This window comes from Oncorhynchus gorbuscha, linkage group LG26 (genome assembly GCF_021184085.1).
Source record: "Oncorhynchus gorbuscha isolate QuinsamMale2020 ecotype Even-year linkage group LG26, OgorEven_v1.0, whole genome shotgun sequence".
In the NCBI taxonomy this organism is placed as follows: Eukaryota; Metazoa; Chordata; class Actinopteri; order Salmoniformes; family Salmonidae; genus Oncorhynchus; species Oncorhynchus gorbuscha.
Window position 1 is genome coordinate 18,297,103 of NC_060198.1, and position 18,202 is coordinate 18,315,304.

Consider the following 18,202-nt stretch of genomic DNA (forward strand, 5'->3'; position numbering starts at 1 on the left):
AGTGAATAAGAGCTAAAAGTTCATACCATTCGCAACCAAAGCCCACGCTGAGTTTGGCTTCATTCTGTAGTTATCTGAACCATTTTAACATCGGATCGTTATCCTAATGTACCCGGAATAGGAAGTTCTGTTGTTGTCAAGGCTTTATATAGGAAGGGATAAGGGGACGTGTTTGAAATGTTTTATAGCCCATTTCCCTTCACAGAGGCGGGCCACTGAGTGAGCAGCCCTAACTTATGAAAACCCACATCTCACATTTCATCCCGTCACAAATAATTTCATATTCAAACATTTAAATTGAACAACAATTCCATCTGAATCCAATAACTCTGATGTGTAGACTTTCCACTGTAGAGTTTATGTCATCTTATCATTGATGAGAATGTCTCAGATGACAACCGAACTGACCTCATATTCATTAAATACCATTGCAATTGTTCAATTGTTCGGATTAACAGAATATAGTTCATTTCCCCCAACATTCTGATGTTCCCAGAATGTCTATGTTAACCAAGTTTAAAAAAAAATGTAACCTCAGTAGGTTAGAGAGAGGAAAAAGGGGGGAAGAGGTATTTATGACTGCCATAAACCTAACCCCCAGGCCAACGTCATGACACTAGTAATCATTATACACACATACAATTCATCATATTTTCATAGAATCCATATAAAGTGTAAGACATTCTCAGCTACTCACGACAACCATACCATTTGCTTTTTCAAGGACTCTCCACAGCTACAAAGCAGCTCTCCAAACATACTCCCAGCAGAACAAAAAATAAACTTTTGTTTCCTGGACAATGACCAATGGTTCACTAACTTCCCAGAGACCACGGCAAAATCAAGCCTCCCAGGAACTATAGATCTTCCGCTGCTTTCTAAAATATCATCCCGCTTATTATCCAAATTTCAATCATCTGATTAAGCATATTTCTAAATGTTACTCTCCAAACGTCAGATTAAGACTCCTTTCCACATTCACACAACTCATATCACAGTCACACAATGCTATTTCCAAACATATTTACATTTACATTTAAGTCATTTAGCAGACGCTCTTATCCAGAGCGACTTACAAATTGGTGCATTCACCTTATGACATCCAGTGGAACAGCCACTTTACAATAGTGCATCTAAATATTTTAAGGGGGGGGGGGTGAGAAGGATTACTTTATCCTATCCTAGGTATTCCTTAAAGAGGTGGGGTTTCAGGTGTCTCCGGAAGGTGGTGGGGGTGAGAAGGATTACTTTATCCTATCCTAGGTATTCCTTAAAGAGGTGGGGTTTCAGGTGTCTCTGGAAGGTGGTGATTGACTCCGCTGTCCTGGCGTCGTGAGGGAGTTTGTTCCACCATTGGGGAGCCATAGCAGCGAACAGTTTTGACTGGGCTGAGCGGGAACTGTACTTCCTCAGTGGTAGGGAGGCGAGCAGGCCAGAGGTGGATGAACGCAGTGCCCTTATTTGGGTGTAGGGCCTGATCAGAGCCTGGAGGTACTGAGGTGCCGTTCCCCTCACAGCTCCGTAGGCAAGCACCATGGTCTTGTAGCGGATGCGAGCTTCAACTGGAAGCCAGTGGAGAGAGCGGAGGAGCGGGGTGACGTGAGAGAACTTGGGAAGGTTGAACACTAGACGGGCTGCGGCGTTCTGGATGAGTTGTAGGGGTTTAATGTATACCTAGTCAATTAGTTGTTTTTCAACAATATTTTAATCTGCAGGAATATTTTCACATTTCTATGTCATGGTTAGTTCCTAGGATAATGTAACTCATACATTCACATCTTTCAATACTTCTAAAATGGGGTCCAGGTTTAAAACATTTCAAGGTTTAAAACTATTACAGGTACACCTTACTATCTTCTACTATATCATAAATGGTCTAAACTAGTAAACACAGATTCTCGTTTTCATCCAGGGGCCTGTTGCACAAAAGTAGAATTAAGACATCCGGGATAAATGACTCAGCTGAGCTCAATGAAGCCAAAACATGTGCGTCCAGGCTTAATTGGTTGCACAAAGACCAAGCCAGGATGAGCAGACACGGATTCATTAAGCCAGGTGAAACCAATCCTTGGATAGGTGTGCGCTCACGGCTCACTCAAATAGACCCCGCCACAGATCACAGATTAACTGATTTACCATGGCAACTAGAGCCGCGTACTTTTCCCCGTCGGAAGCACAAATCCTCATGGAGGCATACGAGGAGGTAAAAGATATAATTAAGAAGAAAGGCAACACCGCCACAGTGATAAAGCAAAGAGAAAAAGCGTGGCAAAGTATTGCAGACCGCCTGAATGCGTAAGTAGTGCACAATTACACACTCACCGCTCCGCTGAAACATCACAATTACAATTCAAATATTTAATTCACATCTCCAAAAACGCAGTTGTACTGTAATTATGAAACGGTTAAATTTTTAATTGAAATGCACTGCAGATATGAGTGAAATTGTGTAAAGTAAGTCCATCACACTGTATAAAGCTATGATAAATTATTATTAAAGCCTTACATTATTATTTAACGTTACTACGCTCAGTACGGTTTAATCTTAGCCGTTGTACTCTGCTTCTTATGTTGTCCACCGTTTTTTTGTGTTTCTCCTGCTTTCATTAATGTAAAGCTGCTTTGACAGAATGAAACAATTGTGAAAAGTGCTATATAAATAAAATTTAATTGAATAAATAGATGAGCTATAATAATAATCACTTTAATTTATATAGCGCCTTTCAAAGGACCCAAGGTCGGTTGCTCACTGCACTGCAAAAATGTCTTTCTTACTTAGTATTTTTGTCTTGTTTTCAGTTAAAAAAAAATATCTAAAAAACATCTTGAATATTTTCTTGAGCAAAATTACCTAGGAAAATAAGCAAAAAAATCTGCCAGTGAAACGATAACTTTTCTAAAATTAAGTGTTTATGGAAAAAGTAAACTTATTTCAAGAGAATTTTTATTATATTGACAGATTTTTTATTTGCTTGTTTTAAGCACACATTTACTTAAAGTTTATATTTTTTGTCTAAACTATACTTATTTTCCTAGGTCATTTAGCAAATCAAGAAAATACATCTTTATTTAAGTTTATTTTTTTTTTATATTTTTACTGAAAACAAGACAAAAATACCAAGTAATTTTTTGCAGTGTGACTCCATTAAATGTGTGTGTGTGTGTAGATTAAACATGAACGGGCCAAAACGGACATGGCAGCAGGTCAAAATCAAATACAAGAACATTCTGCAGAATGGTATGGTCCCTGACTAATATTTAACAAAGCACAAGCATATATTGTACCCAGAAGGTGCCTGCTCACACATTGTCTGTACTGTTTTAGCAGTGAAAAAGAATACCCACAGACAAGGCACGGGTGGTGGGTCACCAAAGGCTGACCTTACCCCAGCAGAGGACATGGCCTTGGAGCTAAATAAAGGCAGGCCCGTCTTAGAGGGGATCCCTGGGGGGAAAGAGACGAGCATAGGTTCCTCCCAAGATGCCACCCGCTTCATTCAAGGTATGTCCTTCCATCTCTACATGGGATACAACCACATTCATATTGAATCAATTTGGACTGTCTGACTTTGGTTTACCTATTGCCTTGCAGTGTCTGGCAGCACTGTGTTCCTGTTAGAGCCACCAGCACAAGCACCAGACGATGCTGATCCAGTGAGTACTCCATCAAAGGCATACCGTAGGCCTGGCATGTCTTGTCTACTAGCTTCAATATGAATCCGATTAAATGTGATAGGGTGAAGGCCCCAGTGCAGCAGCAACAGCACATGATGGAGACGATGATGATGAGGAGGAGACCATCTCTCTGGATTCCAGAAGGCATGAGGTATCATGGTAAGACTGTGAAAGTACTATTTACTCTACAATGGTGAGGAGTCCTCATCAAAATCAAAAAATCTAATTTCTTTTACAGGACCCAGATGCTATACAGTGGGAAAACCAGCCTGGCAACATAGTGCGTATTAATAAAAGGACACCACATCCTGCCAAATTCCAGCTGCGCTAATTGTATTGTGTTCACAGAGCTCACAAGCTATCAGAAAGTTGTATGGCAACCACCTCCGGCGCCAAATAGAACTGGCAGACATAGACATTCAGTGCAAGAAGAAAAAGATGGAAAATCTTGCACTGGAGTCCGAAATAAAAAAGAGGACAATTAGGAAACTGGACCTTGAAATAAAAAAACTTGAGAGGGAGGTGAGATATGCCTTCAATGTACACTGTATGCTAACTGTAACACAAATGTATTAATCATTATTTGTATTTCCTCCCCCAGCTCCAAGAAGATGACACAGCTCAAAATAAAAATTAGGTATATTCTCGTAAAGTCAAGTGAGCCATGACATATGAGCTCTTATTGTGAGCACACAGGACGGTGGCATCTTTCTAAGGTTTTTTTTATTTTCCCAGCAATCAGTACAACCAAGTCATCGTTATAAGGCATCGCCCTCTTTTGCCCACCCCCCCAGCACCAGGTGTGGCCACTAGCCTATATGAAGGCCCAAAATTGTGTGTTCCTTTCTGCTCTGACAATGGCATGCCCATTCGTGCGAGATGTGGTGGATGAAGAAGCACTTGTGCTGAGGAGAGCCTTCAGGCGAGAAAGGGTCTTCAGGGACCGGTTGGACCCACTGGCCTTCCCTGACGACCATCTATATGACGATACAGGTTTTCTGCAGATGGCATCAGGTATCTATGCAGACTACTGGGTCCCAGGATTAAGCACCGCACTGCACGGAGCCATGCACTGAGTGTGGAGCAAATGGTTTGTGTGGCCTTGCGCTTTTTTGCTAGTGGAGCCTTCCTGTACTCAGTGGGGGATGCAGAACAGCTGAACAAGGCCACAATTTGCCGCACAATAAGGAGTGTGTGTCTGGCTATCAAAGCATTAGCAGATGTCTTCATCTCCTTCCCTGGCCACAGAAGACTCTGTGACATCAAAGAGGAGTTCTATAGGATTGCAGGTAAGAGGATCTACAAATTACAGGACAACTGTTAACACATAGTAGGATACTCATTACTTTGTGTGACAGGTTTCCCCAATGTCATTGGTGCAGTGGACTGTACACACATAAGGATAAAAGCCCCCTCAGGTGCCCATGAGGCCGATTTTGTGAATAGGAAATCCTTTCACAGCATTAATGTTCAGGTGAACATAACTTTTTGATATTGTCCATTGACGAACACTCTGCATTGCCAGTGATGTGCATTAATTGGTGTAATATTCCTCATCTTATGATTTCAGATGGTCTGCAATGCTGACTGTGTGATCAGCAATGTTGTGGCAAAATGGCCTGGCTCAGTCCATGACTCCAGAATCTTTCGGGCCTCTGAAATCTATCAGTGCCTATCACAAGGTAAGCCACACAACCCCTATTTATAACCATCATGGCTGTGTCAAGAATATCACTGTGTTTATGAGGTAGTAATGATGAGATTTTGTGTTGACAGGTGAATTCTCTGGTGTGTTGCTGGGAGACAGGGGTATGGCTGCCAGCCTTTTCTCCTGACACCTTTCACAGACCCCCAGGAAGCACAGCAGGCCTACAACCATGCCCATGCCAGGACCAGGGCCAGAGTTGAAATGACCTTTGGCCTCCTGAAGGCACGCTTTCACTGCCTTCACAAATTAAGGGTCAGCCCTGTTAGGGCATGTGATATTACTGTGGCTTGTGCTGTCCTCCACAATGTGGCCTGCCTGAGGAAGGAGAGGGCCCCCAGAGTGCCACCAGCCATGGACTGGGACAATCCGGCAATCTTCCCTGATGACGACAGTGGTCGGCTGCTGAGGGACCAATATGTGTTGAATTATTTTAGTTAGTATGTGTGCTTTCAATTTTGGTTAAATATGTCCTGCGGTGGCAGAGGAATTTGGTTTTTTTTTGGGTTCGTTTTTTTACGAATTTGGCCTCTTATGATGTTTGTGCGGTATACTGTGTGTAATACAAGGCTGCAGGGAGGCTACTGCATCCATTCATTTGTCTGTTCAGTTGATGTGTATGGATTTGTCCTGCATTTATTTTAGTGTGCAGACATGCAGGGTGTGTTATATACAGACCTTTGAATGTGTATGTATCATTTTGTATAATATGCTTGGATTCTGTGCTTTCCATCTTGTAGAGTCACTGTGACTTCAGTTTCGAAAGGAGCTGATGGTTTACCTGCTTTGTTTTGTCCTTATTCAATAAAGGAACATAATGTTACACATTGTGTTTTTATATTCATATGGAATGTGTATTTGTTTATATGACAGAGTACTAGGGCCACACTGAAGAAAAAGGATAAAGTCATAAATTTATGAGGCTGGTTCTTTCTGCAGAAAAGCTACATATTGTTTTTACAGTTTTGATACTTATGACAATGTGATACTTAATATTCTGGCACATCAGCATGTCTTTGTTTATGAAACCATACTGAAGTACAATTTCATGAAATGCCCCGCATCTGTCATTTTAACAACTGTCCTCCTTTAAAACAACTGGTTACAATATTATGACTTGTCTTTTTTTCCCCTCTGTGGCCCTAATATTCTATCATTTTATATATAGTCTATGGGAAACTGTAAATTATCTAATGATAGCAACATCTAAAAATCATTTTTTTTCCAAAATCATTGAAATTAATGATCACAAACGTTTAAATAATTACAGTGGGTCTAGTTATATGTGATAACAATGTATAGTGAGCAGTGAAATAACTATTGGTTTCCATTTGTGGTGACTGCTGACTGACATTAGGGATGAGATTAAATAGATCCTGGAATTTAGCCTGGTCTGGAGCAGGCTAGCTCCACAGAATAAATCTCCATGGTAATTTATACCATAACATATCCTCCTGCCCCCTATCCATCTTTAGTGCAACCGGATTACGGATCAATTGAGCCAGGATCACCAAGATATCCTGGCTTAATCCCTTATCCTAGTTTTGTGCAACAGGCCCCAGTTCACACAGATAGCTGACTGGGTCCTGTTTACACCTCCACACAGCAATACACACTCAGAGCCTACAAGGCTTCTCTAAAAACTCCACTTCACGTGTTTTGCTTTTTTTTAACTACGTTTGAGATGTGGTATCCACTCAGCTCGCTGCCTCTCAGATCAAAGGTTGGACCATCTGCTCCGTTCCCAAAGTGTGGTCTCCCTGAGATCCCATGTTTGAGGGATCCCTCATGCACGATTTAACCAGGTCGTCAGGAGCGGTCACCAAGTGAAGATTAACATCCCCATCGCCAAATGTGGTTCATTTCTTTAATATCAAATGAGGAAACAAACTTACCACACAAGTCAGATTTATTCTTAAACTAAATATTTATTCACTCATAAGGGAGCAGGTCAATACAACACACACACACACACATAAAGTGAATCAATTGAGTCTCTATGATAATGATGGCTGGTCGACGAATCACCCCCAGATGATTCGTTGAGAGCCCCGATACAAAAGTACAAAGGTCTTTTACAGCCAAGATACACCCCTTCAACCTACATGACCAACTATAGATGTATAGAATGATACTGTCTGCTGAGAGTTATAAGTATCTGCTTTAAAAACAGTACTCTTTGTGTAGAGACCTGAGGTCATCTCTCCCTGGTAACATACAGAAACATTAACTCATGCTCTGGAATGTGGTCTCTTTAGGTTTTATCACCCAAAAGACCATGTAAATCTCCTGTCCCCCTGTTTTCTCAAAGACGCCCATCCTCAGTAGAACACACAGACAAAATAGTTCTAAGAACCCTCTTTTCTGTTGCATAAAACAACCATTTGATACAATAAAAGTATAATAACAATCTTGCAATTTTGCTCTCACTGAAAGTTGACTGGTAACAACAACTGGGACCTAAAAGACACCCACCATGAGACCCACTACATCTGCCCAAGAAGAGGGAAACAAAAGAAAAACCCACATCAACCTTAAAGACAGGAAGTAAACCAAAAAGGTGGATCGACTAAAGGTGTTCACTCTCCACACAAGACAACTGGAGTACTGGGCCAGACTCTTAAATAGAACCTGGACCAGCTCAGGTGAAACACCTTCCCACTAACGAGATGGACAAGCCAGCACAGGTGTAACACATACTTTTTCAACTTGTAGAAAACAGCTGGCTACATTTTGAAGTGCTGCATTTTGATTCAAGTGGGTCACCAACACGGGAAGTGTAACACAGCTCTTTTTTTGTTAGTCACCTTTTGTTAAATAATACTCTTTCAATTCAGAGCCTGGATTTTCCCCTGAGGCTAATATCCATATCATGCTGTAATCAATTGAATAGGGCAAACGATAAGGTCATCATTAAAATACTCCTACTACAATGTTAAAACATTCTACACACATTGATCACAGCTAAAAGGCTCCTCTCCTGTGTGTGTTCTCTGGTGTCAAATCAGATGGATTGGTGTAGTAAAACTCTTCCCACATTGATCACAGCTTTAAGGTTCCTCTCCTGTGTGTTCTCTGGTGCATTTTAAGTTCTGATGAATATGTGCAACCTTTCCCACAGGCTGGTCGTGGCTCACATCAACACCATTATTCCAGAAACCCTAGACCCACTCCAATTTGCATACCACCCCAACAGATGATGCAATCTCTATTGCACTCCACACTGATATGCATCGACTACAGCTCAGCGTTCAACACCATAGTGATGTGCTTTGAGAGTACTAAGCTAAGGACCCTGGTACTAAACACTGAGCACGCCCCCATTCACATCGAAGGGGTTGTAGTTGAGCAGTTGAAAGCTTCAAGTTCCTTGGTCTCCACATCCTTGGTGTCCACATTATAGGCTTAGTTAACTGGTGAACTATTGAAATCATGGAAACCTAATGACGACTCTAATTCTAGATTTGGAATAGAATGTGCAGCACCTTGAATATATTGTTGTTTGACTACCAATTAATAAACCAGGGAGGAATTACTGACAGAGTAGGAGCATGGTGGAGACATCCAAGAGAGGGCAATCAGGAAGGGAAATGACAGCAAGTAGTGCAGACGAAAGGGACAACAAGTTGGTGAAGGAACAGATGTGCTGGAATGAGAACAATACAGATGGAACGAGAACAATATAGATGGAATGAGAACAATATAGATGCTACTTTGAGAACACACTCACATTTCACAGCACAGAGCGAGGGAGTCCAGGGGATGACTGGAGGAGCAATGGAGGAAGCATTGTGGGATTCTCTTGGCGTGAGTACAGTTGGTGAGACTGAGTGGACAATGGTGAAGAACAGTGGAGTGAGAAGGGCTAAAGTTGGTAATGAACAGCAGTTTAGGGTCGGAGTGGGAATCATCAGCAAGGATGTTTTTGTGGGTGACCTGTTAACGGTCTTAAAGATGGTGTAGGAAGAATTGGGTAAAGTGGAATCGGTTCGAGTGACCGCGGTGCAAAAGGAGAAAGCTGTGTTTGGTTTAGGTTAAACATTTCAGGTAGACGGACGTTGATTAAAGTGAATGATAGACAGAAGGTTTTACTGTGGTTTGGTGAAGTGGTTCTGCCATCTTATGTAAAACCTGGGTAAGTGAGATATACAGAAGCCGCTGTGCCCTGTACGGATGAAGGATATCATAGTAGCTAGGATGATCAGGCCCATCCAGCAGGTGTCCTATGTGGAGGCAGTGAAAATAGCTTAAGGAGTAGAAAGGGGAAGGTAGTTCATGTCCCACAGTCTGCAGTGAAGCCATGCAGGAGAAGGATCCCAACATACTAGTGAATAAGGTGGACTTTGTTGTATTTATAGAGCAAGTGATAAATTGCATTCATAAATTATTAGTAACCTTCGTCCAAAACTAGGAGTTTCCGCATTAGCTTGGAGGAGTTTCTACAACAAAATTGTGTTAGCATTGCCCTCACTGCCGCAGTGATAAATTGCATTAATAATAAACTAATAAAACATCTAAGAAGCTCATTGTGAAGGCGGCAAATAGATTTCTGGATCATCAGGACTTCAGACAAAATGTTACAGGGAGTACTGAATGAAGACGTTCCCCCCCTCTCAGGTTCCTGAACCTGTGTATGGATCTGAATAGTAACCTTTTTGTTTGAAATTCGGGGTAGTGGAGTGAATTTGGTTCATGTTTATTTTACGTAATTAGTATGCTTTGTTAATCCCAATTTTTTTGCGTTTTGGATATTTTTTACAACCCCATACAGTAGGTGGCAGCAATACACCTGATGGTGTTGATAAAAGGTTATGTAGAAGGGTGAGCCGGTTAAGGATCGATTCAGACAAGGTGTTAAAATTGTAGACAAGCGACAGTTTATTCAGAGTGAGAATATCTGGTACACGTAAATACGGCCCTTCCATTCGCTCGCACAGAACAGCAGGAAAAGAGAAAGAGTGAACCGTTACAATACAATTTATACAAAACAGAAAGTAGGTTGATCCTGGGAGATCGGATCTTTGGATTGGTTCAGCTGGGCCGTCCGTCTGTAGTCTTCCGCCATTGGCTCAGCTGGGCCGTCCGTCACTCTAGAATCCCGCCGTCACATCCGTTCAGCTAAAGGAGACTGTGTGTGTGCTGGATGGGAGTGTGTGTGCGTGAGTTATCCTGTAGGGGGCCCCACATCCTTTACTGTGAGTTGTAGCCATGTATTTAGCAGTAGGCTGATCACTTGCATAAGAGAACAGCAATTCTTTACAAAACCCTCTCTTCACGTCTCACCAGAGACGTGACACAACCTAACTAGATCCAGACACAAAGAGAAACTTCTCCCAAAGGGACTATGAAATAAGGCACGGTATTAAACAGAAATAGACATGTATATTACCATCATGTTCTCCATTCAATCCCACTATGTACTAAATTGGCTACCAGCCACCTAGGAACTTTTACAACCCTCATTTAACAGAGCGGAGAACAGCTCAAAATAAAAGTAAAATGATTGTCCGCATATGCCACTTTTTTCCAGCGGGAAAACGCTGTGATTCCCTCTCTTCACATCTCCTAAGAGATATGATATAGTCCAGATACATTACTCCAAGCAAAAACGAAAACATAATCCAAAAAGGAAAAATAGCCTATACTAGGTAAGTCTATACGGAAATGGCCCACAAAGAAAAATAATTTCCCCCTCTTAAAATGGCTGCAAAAACTGAAAGATGGGTCTCATGCTCCATACCGTTATCTCGCACCTGGCTCCTGTTATCTAACAAAAAGACCGCTTGTTCTCGCAACCCACGCTCTGAATGTGCCCTCCCTTCTGTATTTTTCCAGCATGAGAAAGTTCCATGGCCCTGATACTTTTAACAATGTTTCAAATCAGCTAGGTAGCATAACACATACATACCTCCACACAAGGCAACAGCAGATAATATTCAATCTTATATATGGTAATGGCTATAATGTCAAATAACCCCAAGGGTGTGAACACAAATTCATTCAAAAACTGAACAAAAGAAAATAGTGTGAAATCTAAGTCCCCCTTTTGACACCCGCTAGGGTGTCACTCACTATCCTTTATTTCAGTAGTCATAGCATTTCATGAAAATAATAAAAAGTGTATTATTAATAACAAGTGATATATGCCTTTGTTGTAATGCTTTTGTTTCCAACTTTTGTCACCCGCAAGGGTGTCACTTATCAAAAACAGGATAAAACTTTATTGTTATTGACATGTAAGATGTAGGATAAAACTTTGGTCATGGAAAACAGAGTAAAGAATTATTAGAAACCATCTGGTCCTCTCAGCTACTCCTATCCTGTACCAGGTGGGCTCCTTGCCACCCAGGGACTCCAAACCTTCACAACAGCATATCATGTGTCATCCTCAGTCAGTCCCATCCTCCCTGAATCCTTCATCACATCTGTAACAGACTTCTTAAAACACAGTATGATGCAAGCAGCACATCAATAACAAATAATACAATAATTAGGGTCAGAAATCCAAATCATCAAATCAAATCAAATTTTATTTGTCACATACACATGGTTAGCAGATGTTAATGTGAGTGTAGCGAAATGCTTGTGCTTCTAGTTCCGACAATGCAGTGATAACCAACAAGTAATCTAACTAACAATTCCAAAACTACTGTCTTATACACAGTGTAAGGGGATAAGGAACATGTACATAAGGATATATGAATGAGTGATGGTACAGAGCAGCATACAGTAGATGGTATCGAGTACAGTATATACATATGAGATGAGTGTGTAGACAAAGTAAACAAAGTGGCATAGTTAAAGTGGCTAGTGATACATGTGTTACATAAGGATGCAGTCGATGATGTAGAGTACAGTATATACATATGCATATGAGATGAATAATGTAGGGTAAGTAACATTATATAAGGTAGCATTGTTTAAAGTGGCTAGTGATATATTTACATCATTTCCCATCAATTCCGATTATTAAAATGGCTGGAGTTGGGTCAGTGTCAATGACAGTGTGTTGGCAGCAGCCACTCAGTGTTAGTGGTGGCTGTTTAACAGTCTGATGGCCTTGAGATAGAAGCTGTTTTTCAGTCTCTCGGTCCCAGCTTTGATGCACCTGTACTGACCTCGCCTTCTGGATGATAGCGGGGTGAACAGGCAGTGGTTTGGGTGGTTGATGTCCTTGATGATCTTTATGGCCTTCCTGTAACAACGGGTGGTGTAGGTGTCCTGGAGGGTAGGTAGTTTGCCCCCGGTGATGCGTTGTGCAGTCCTCACTACCCTCTGGAGAGCCTTACGGTTGAGGGCGGAGCAGTTGCCGTACCAGGCGGTGATACAGCCCGCCAGGATTCTCTCGATTGTGCATCTGTAGAAGTTTGTGAGTGCTTTTGGTGACAAGCCAAATTTCTTCAGCCTCCTGAGGTTGAATAGGCGCTGCTGCGCCTTCTTCACGACGCTGTCAGTGTGAGTGGACCAATTCAGTTTGTCTGTGATGTGTATGCCGAGGAACTTAAAACTAGCTACCCTCTCCACTACTGTTCCATCGATGTGGATAGGGGGGTGTTCCCTCTGCTGTTTCCTGAAGTCCACAATCATCTCCTTAGTTTTGTTGACGTTGAGTGTGAGGTTATTTTCCTGACACCACACTCCGAGGGCCTTCACCTCCTCCCTGTAGGCCGTCTCGTCGTTGTTGGTAATCAAGCCTACCACTGTTGTGTCGTCCGCAAACTTGATGATTGAGTTGGAGGCGTGCGTGGCCACGCAGTCGTGGGTGAACAGGGAGTACAGGAGAGGGCTCAGAACGCACCCTTGTGGGGCCCCCGTGTTGAGGATCAGCGGGGAGGAGATGTTGTTGCCTACCCTCACCACCTGGGGGCGGCCCGTCAGGAAGTCAAGTACCCAGTTGCACAGGGCGGGGTCGAGACCCAGGGTCTCGAGCTTGATGACGAGCTTGGAGGGTACTATGGTGTTGAATGCAGAGCTGTAGTCGATGAACAGCATTCTCACATAGGTATTCCTCTTGTCCAGGTGGGTTAGGGCAGTGTGCAGTGTGGTTGAGATTGCATCGTCTGTGGACCTATTTGGGCGGTGAGCAAATTGGAGTGGGTCTAGGGTGTCAGGTAGGGTGGAGGTGATATGGTCCTTGACTAGTCTCTCAAAGCACTTCATGATGACGGAAGTGAGTGCTACGGGGCGGTAGTCGTTTAGCTCAGTTACCTTAGCTTTCTTGGGAACAGGAACAATGGTGGCCCTCTTGAAGCATGTGGGAACAGCAGACTGGTATAGGGATTGATTGAATATGTCCGTAAACACACCGGCCAGCTGGTCTGCGCATGCTCTGAGGGCGCGGCTGGGGATGCCGTCTGGGCCTGCAGCCTTGCGAGGGTTAACACGTTTAAATGTCTTACTCACCTCGGCTGCAGTGAAGGAGAGACCGCATGTTTCCGTTGTAGGCCGGGGTCAGTGGCACTGTATTGTCCTCAAAGCGGGCAAAAAAGTTATTTAGTCTGCCTGGGAGCAAGACATCCTGGTCCGTGACTGGGCTGGATTTCATCTTGTAGTCCGTGATTGACTGTAGACCCTGCCACATGCCTCTTGTGTCTGAGCTGTTGAATTGAGATTCCACTTTGTCTCTGTACTGACGCTTAGCTTGTTTAATAGCCTTACGGAGGGAATAGCTGCACTGTTTGTATTCAGTCATGTTGCCAGACACCTTGCCCTGATTAAAAGCAGTGGTTCGCGCTTTCAGTTTCACGCGAATGCTGCCATCAATCCACGGTTTCTGGTTAGGAAATGTTTTTATCGTTGCTATGGGAACGACATCTTCGACGCACGTTCTTATGAACTCGCACACCGAATCAGCGTATTCGTCAATATTCCCATCTGACCCAATACGAAACATGTCCCAGTCCACGTGATGGAAGCAGTCTTGGAGTGTAGAGTCAGCTTGGTCTGACCAGCGTTGGACAGACCTCAGCGTGGGAGCCTCTTGTTTTAATTTCTGCCTGTAGGCAGGGATCAGCAAAATGGAGTCGTGGTCAGCTTTTCCGAAAGGGGGGCGGGGCTGGGCCTTATATGCGTCGCGGAAGTTAGAGTAACAATGATCCAAGGTTTTACCACCCCTGGTTGCGCAATCGATATGCTGATAAAATTTAGGGAGTCTTGTTTTCAGATTGGCTTTGTTAAAATCCCCAGCTACAATGAATGCAGCCTCCGGATAAATGTTTTCCAGTTTGCAAAGAGTTAAATAAAGTTCGTTCAGAGCCATCGATGTGTCTGCTTGGGGGGATATATACGGCTGTGATTATAATCAAAGAGAATTCTCTTGGAAGATAATGCGGTCTACATTTGATTGTGAGGAATTCTAAATCAGGTGAACAGAAGGATTTGAGTTCCTGTATGTTTCCTTCATCACACCATGTCCCGTTAGTCATGAGGCATACGCCCCCGCCACTCTTCTTACCAGAGAGATGTTTGTTTCTGTCGGCGCGATGCGTGGAGAAACCCGTTGGCTGCACCGCCCTGGATAGCGTTTTCCCAGTAAGCCATGTCTCCGTAAAGCAAAGAACGTTGCAGTCTCTGATGTCCCTCTGGAATGCCACCCTTGCTCGGATTTCATCAACCTTGTTGTCGAGAGACTGGACATTGGCAAGAAGAATACTGGGAAGTGGTGCGCGATGTGCCCTTTTTCGGAGTCTGACCAGAACACCGCCGCGTTTCCCTCTTTTTCGGAGTCGTTTCCTTGGGTCGCTGCATGCGATCCATTCCGTTGTCCTGTTTGTACGGCAGAACACAGGATCCGCGTCGCGGAAAACATATTCTTGGTCGTACTGATGGTGAGTTGACGCTGATCTTATATTCAGTAGTTCTTCTCGACTGTATGTAATGAAACCTAAGATGACCTGGGGTACTAATGTAAGAAATAACCATCATACCAGTGTACTTACCAAACCAGGCCAAGAGAACAGACTCCTCCACCCCCCCCCGTGGACCTCATCTTAGCAGATAGTGTATCAAGCCCGCCTTAGATATACCACCATCTGGACTGGTATTATTAGGAATATACGTGCAACATTGTTTACCGAACATCTTGCAGACGTCCCCCTGACTGGCAAGAAGCATCTCCAAGGCAAGTCTATTCTGTCTGGAAACCCCAAATGTGGCCTCAAGCTGTTCAGACATACCAGTGAGTGCATCACGGGAGTAATTCACCAAACGCTGTTGATTATAGTAGATATAATTAATCCATGCAGTCTGTCTAGCATCCACTATGGCTGGACCCATAATAGGTAGTAAGTGCCAGAGTCCATCATTCCTACCCAAGGCCTGAAACTCATGAGGAACCCCCACTGGCACTCCCAACAGGTTAGTGTATGTCAACTACATCCTCTGTCCATGGAGCACTATGTCTATGTCTCCCATTGGATGGAATGTTCTCAGGTCCCCTGGATACAGAACCCAACAGCTGTTCAGCAGTAACATCAACAATGGTCAGTGGAATTATCAAACTGGTCAGACCACACGTACCTTGCCATTCTCCTCTAAGAATGGATTTCAGCACTCTTTTGGCTCCACACATCATCCACAAGTGGAATTAATGGTTATGTTACTACTGCAATCAGCTTCAGGCAATCTCCCATAATCAATGCCATTACCTGTACCCGTGATGCAACTGTAATTGCCCCCATATGCCCCAACACCAAATGGGTGTGTAGCCAGAACAGGTCTAGCATGACTACAAATAATGCAGTCCTTTCTTCTCAGGGATTTAGCTGTGTACCTCATATAAGACAGCCACAAATTGTCCCTACCATCAAAATCAGTCCCAGTTCCTAATTGATCAATAGCCGAATAGTCTCTAACATTAATTATCTGAATGGTATTTTTAACACAGTGGTGGTAGAGGAGTGTGTCCGATTACCTCTGGTCTTGGCAGTACCTTAATAAAAAACACACCCATCATGTCTGTCCTCGTCCTTTGTAGTCCGAGGGTGTGAGTGCCTGTATCAGAGAGCTTAATATTTTTTATGGTTAGTAGGATTTCATCACCTTTACAAAGTTCAACATTGCTCCCAGGTTTCCCCATATCATGGAAAACCTATCCACCCTTGTGGGACCCTCTATGCTATAAGGATACCCTCTTCTCCAATCCATCATGTAGTCTCTACTCTAACTTCCTGTCTACCCAGATCTTGGGATCTCTTATGTTCATTTTGGAACAAAATACACATCACTTAGCCAGAGCCAGACACATCCTCACTCCTATAGACAAAAACAGGGGTGATAGGACAGGTAGGGTTTCTTCATTCGGGAGTTAGCCCCCGGAATTCTGTTAATTCCAGTTCTTCTCCCGAACTCTGTTTATTGTCCGACAGTGAAAAAGTGTCTTACCCTTCCGCCGTGCGATATGAATCTGGGTAGCTCTTTCAGCTAGCTGTCACCAGGGGTCTTCTATGGTCCCCAAGCCTCTGGGACTGGATTGAGTGACTTCACCTGTAGTTCACCTGTAATGCATAAAATCCTGGACATACAGGCTTGGTTAACAAACAATTTCTCATATGTTTTATCTGATTATATCTTTAACTTCTATGCCCAATTGTTAGCTTACATTTTTTTTTTTTATTAGTTTCTTATCCAATAGTCCCCATCCTATCCTAGACCACAATTTATCCATCCCCCTTTTGATATCTGGCTTTGCCCAGGAATCAACCTTACCTACTCTAAATAATGACTTAGGTAAGATTAGTATAGTATCCTTATGTTCTGACATTATCCTGTAGGAGCGCCCCCTACATTTTCCACATGTCCAACTCTCCCCCCTGTCTCCACTCAGCAACTGCTATCTTTGCCTGTTCTGGGCCCCCCTTCCAAAACTGTCCTCACTTCTCTCCAACTTTCAAGATCTTTGCAGTGCGTGAAAATCCCCTTAACCCAAACGTTTACTACAAAAACAAAACCTAATAATTATGATAATCCCCTCATATTCAAATAATTTGTCTCTGTGTTTCATGTTTTATTCGTGTTTCTCCAAATTGTCTCCCCAAAAATACTTCTTAAATCCCCAGCCATTAGACACACACACAACTGTGATGATTGTGCACTGTCCCTTTAACATAAAAAACCTCAGCCTGCAATCCCCTCTGCGGGCCTTTCATTGTACCCCATAATGAAAACAGATTCTAATGTTAGTCTACCTTAACCTCCTGTTTAATTTCATTTGTGTTATCTGAACAATCAAACCAAAATCAATAACCGGGGAGTACTTGTGTAAACTAATTAAAAGAACAAAATAAATCTACCTTATTTCTCATCACTTGGTTAAAACACCACTCCCGTCTTACATCGACCACACCCGTCGCCCCGTACCTAGTGTATATCTTATCTATTACTCAGTGGCTCAATTAATGTTTATCGCAAGTATGTTCAGATGTTGATTATGTAATTCTACAATATTAGTATAGTCCAAACCTCATAATATAACTCTACACACAGAATTTTACGTTAATAGAGTTTAACACCTTTTCCAACAGTCATGCACACCCCCTCAATATTCTATGATATTACTCTCATCAGCAAGCCTGTGACTTTTTCAACATTCTCACCATTACCAGCTCCAACTGAAATGCCTAATGTACCACACTCGCTTGGTCCCCGACCTCATTCATACCGATATTAGTCCCCGACTGAATATCAAACGTATTTCATGCACACGATTTGAGTCTCACAAATCTTCATTTACGCCAGTAAACTTCAATTTACACCAGACACACACAAATCTTCATTCTCCCCAGCAAGCAGACCAGTAGGAGATGCAATAGCCCCACCTTCTGT

At 42.9% G+C, this 18,202-nt stretch overlaps 1 protein-coding gene across 4 annotated transcripts; it reads left to right on the forward strand.

Annotated features, from left to right (window-relative positions):
• The first annotated feature begins 1,917 nt into the window (after window positions 1-1,917).
• LOC124015818 lies at window positions 1,918-5,485 on the forward strand. Of its 4 annotated transcripts, XM_046331306.1 has the most exons (11): window positions 1,918-2,295; window positions 3,168-3,238; window positions 3,326-3,502; window positions 3,593-3,654; window positions 3,737-3,826; window positions 3,914-3,955; window positions 4,024-4,197; window positions 4,277-4,312; window positions 4,411-4,964; window positions 5,246-5,357; window positions 5,452-5,485. In XM_046331306.1, the coding sequence occupies exons 1-8, from the start codon at window positions 2,138-2,140 to the stop codon at window positions 4,310-4,312; spliced, it is 810 nt and encodes a 269-aa protein (XP_046187262.1). In that variant the 5' UTR covers window positions 1,918-2,137; the 3' UTR covers window positions 4,411-4,964; window positions 5,246-5,357; window positions 5,452-5,485. The 4 variants fall into 4 exon arrangements, with proteins under 4 accessions (XP_046187262.1, XP_046187261.1, XP_046187260.1 ...); XM_046331305.1 differs by adding an exon at window positions 5,034-5,149 and having other exon boundaries at window positions 4,024-4,964; XM_046331304.1 differs by having other exon boundaries at window positions 4,024-4,312.
• The last annotated feature ends 12,717 nt before the right edge of the window (window positions 5,486-18,202 follow it).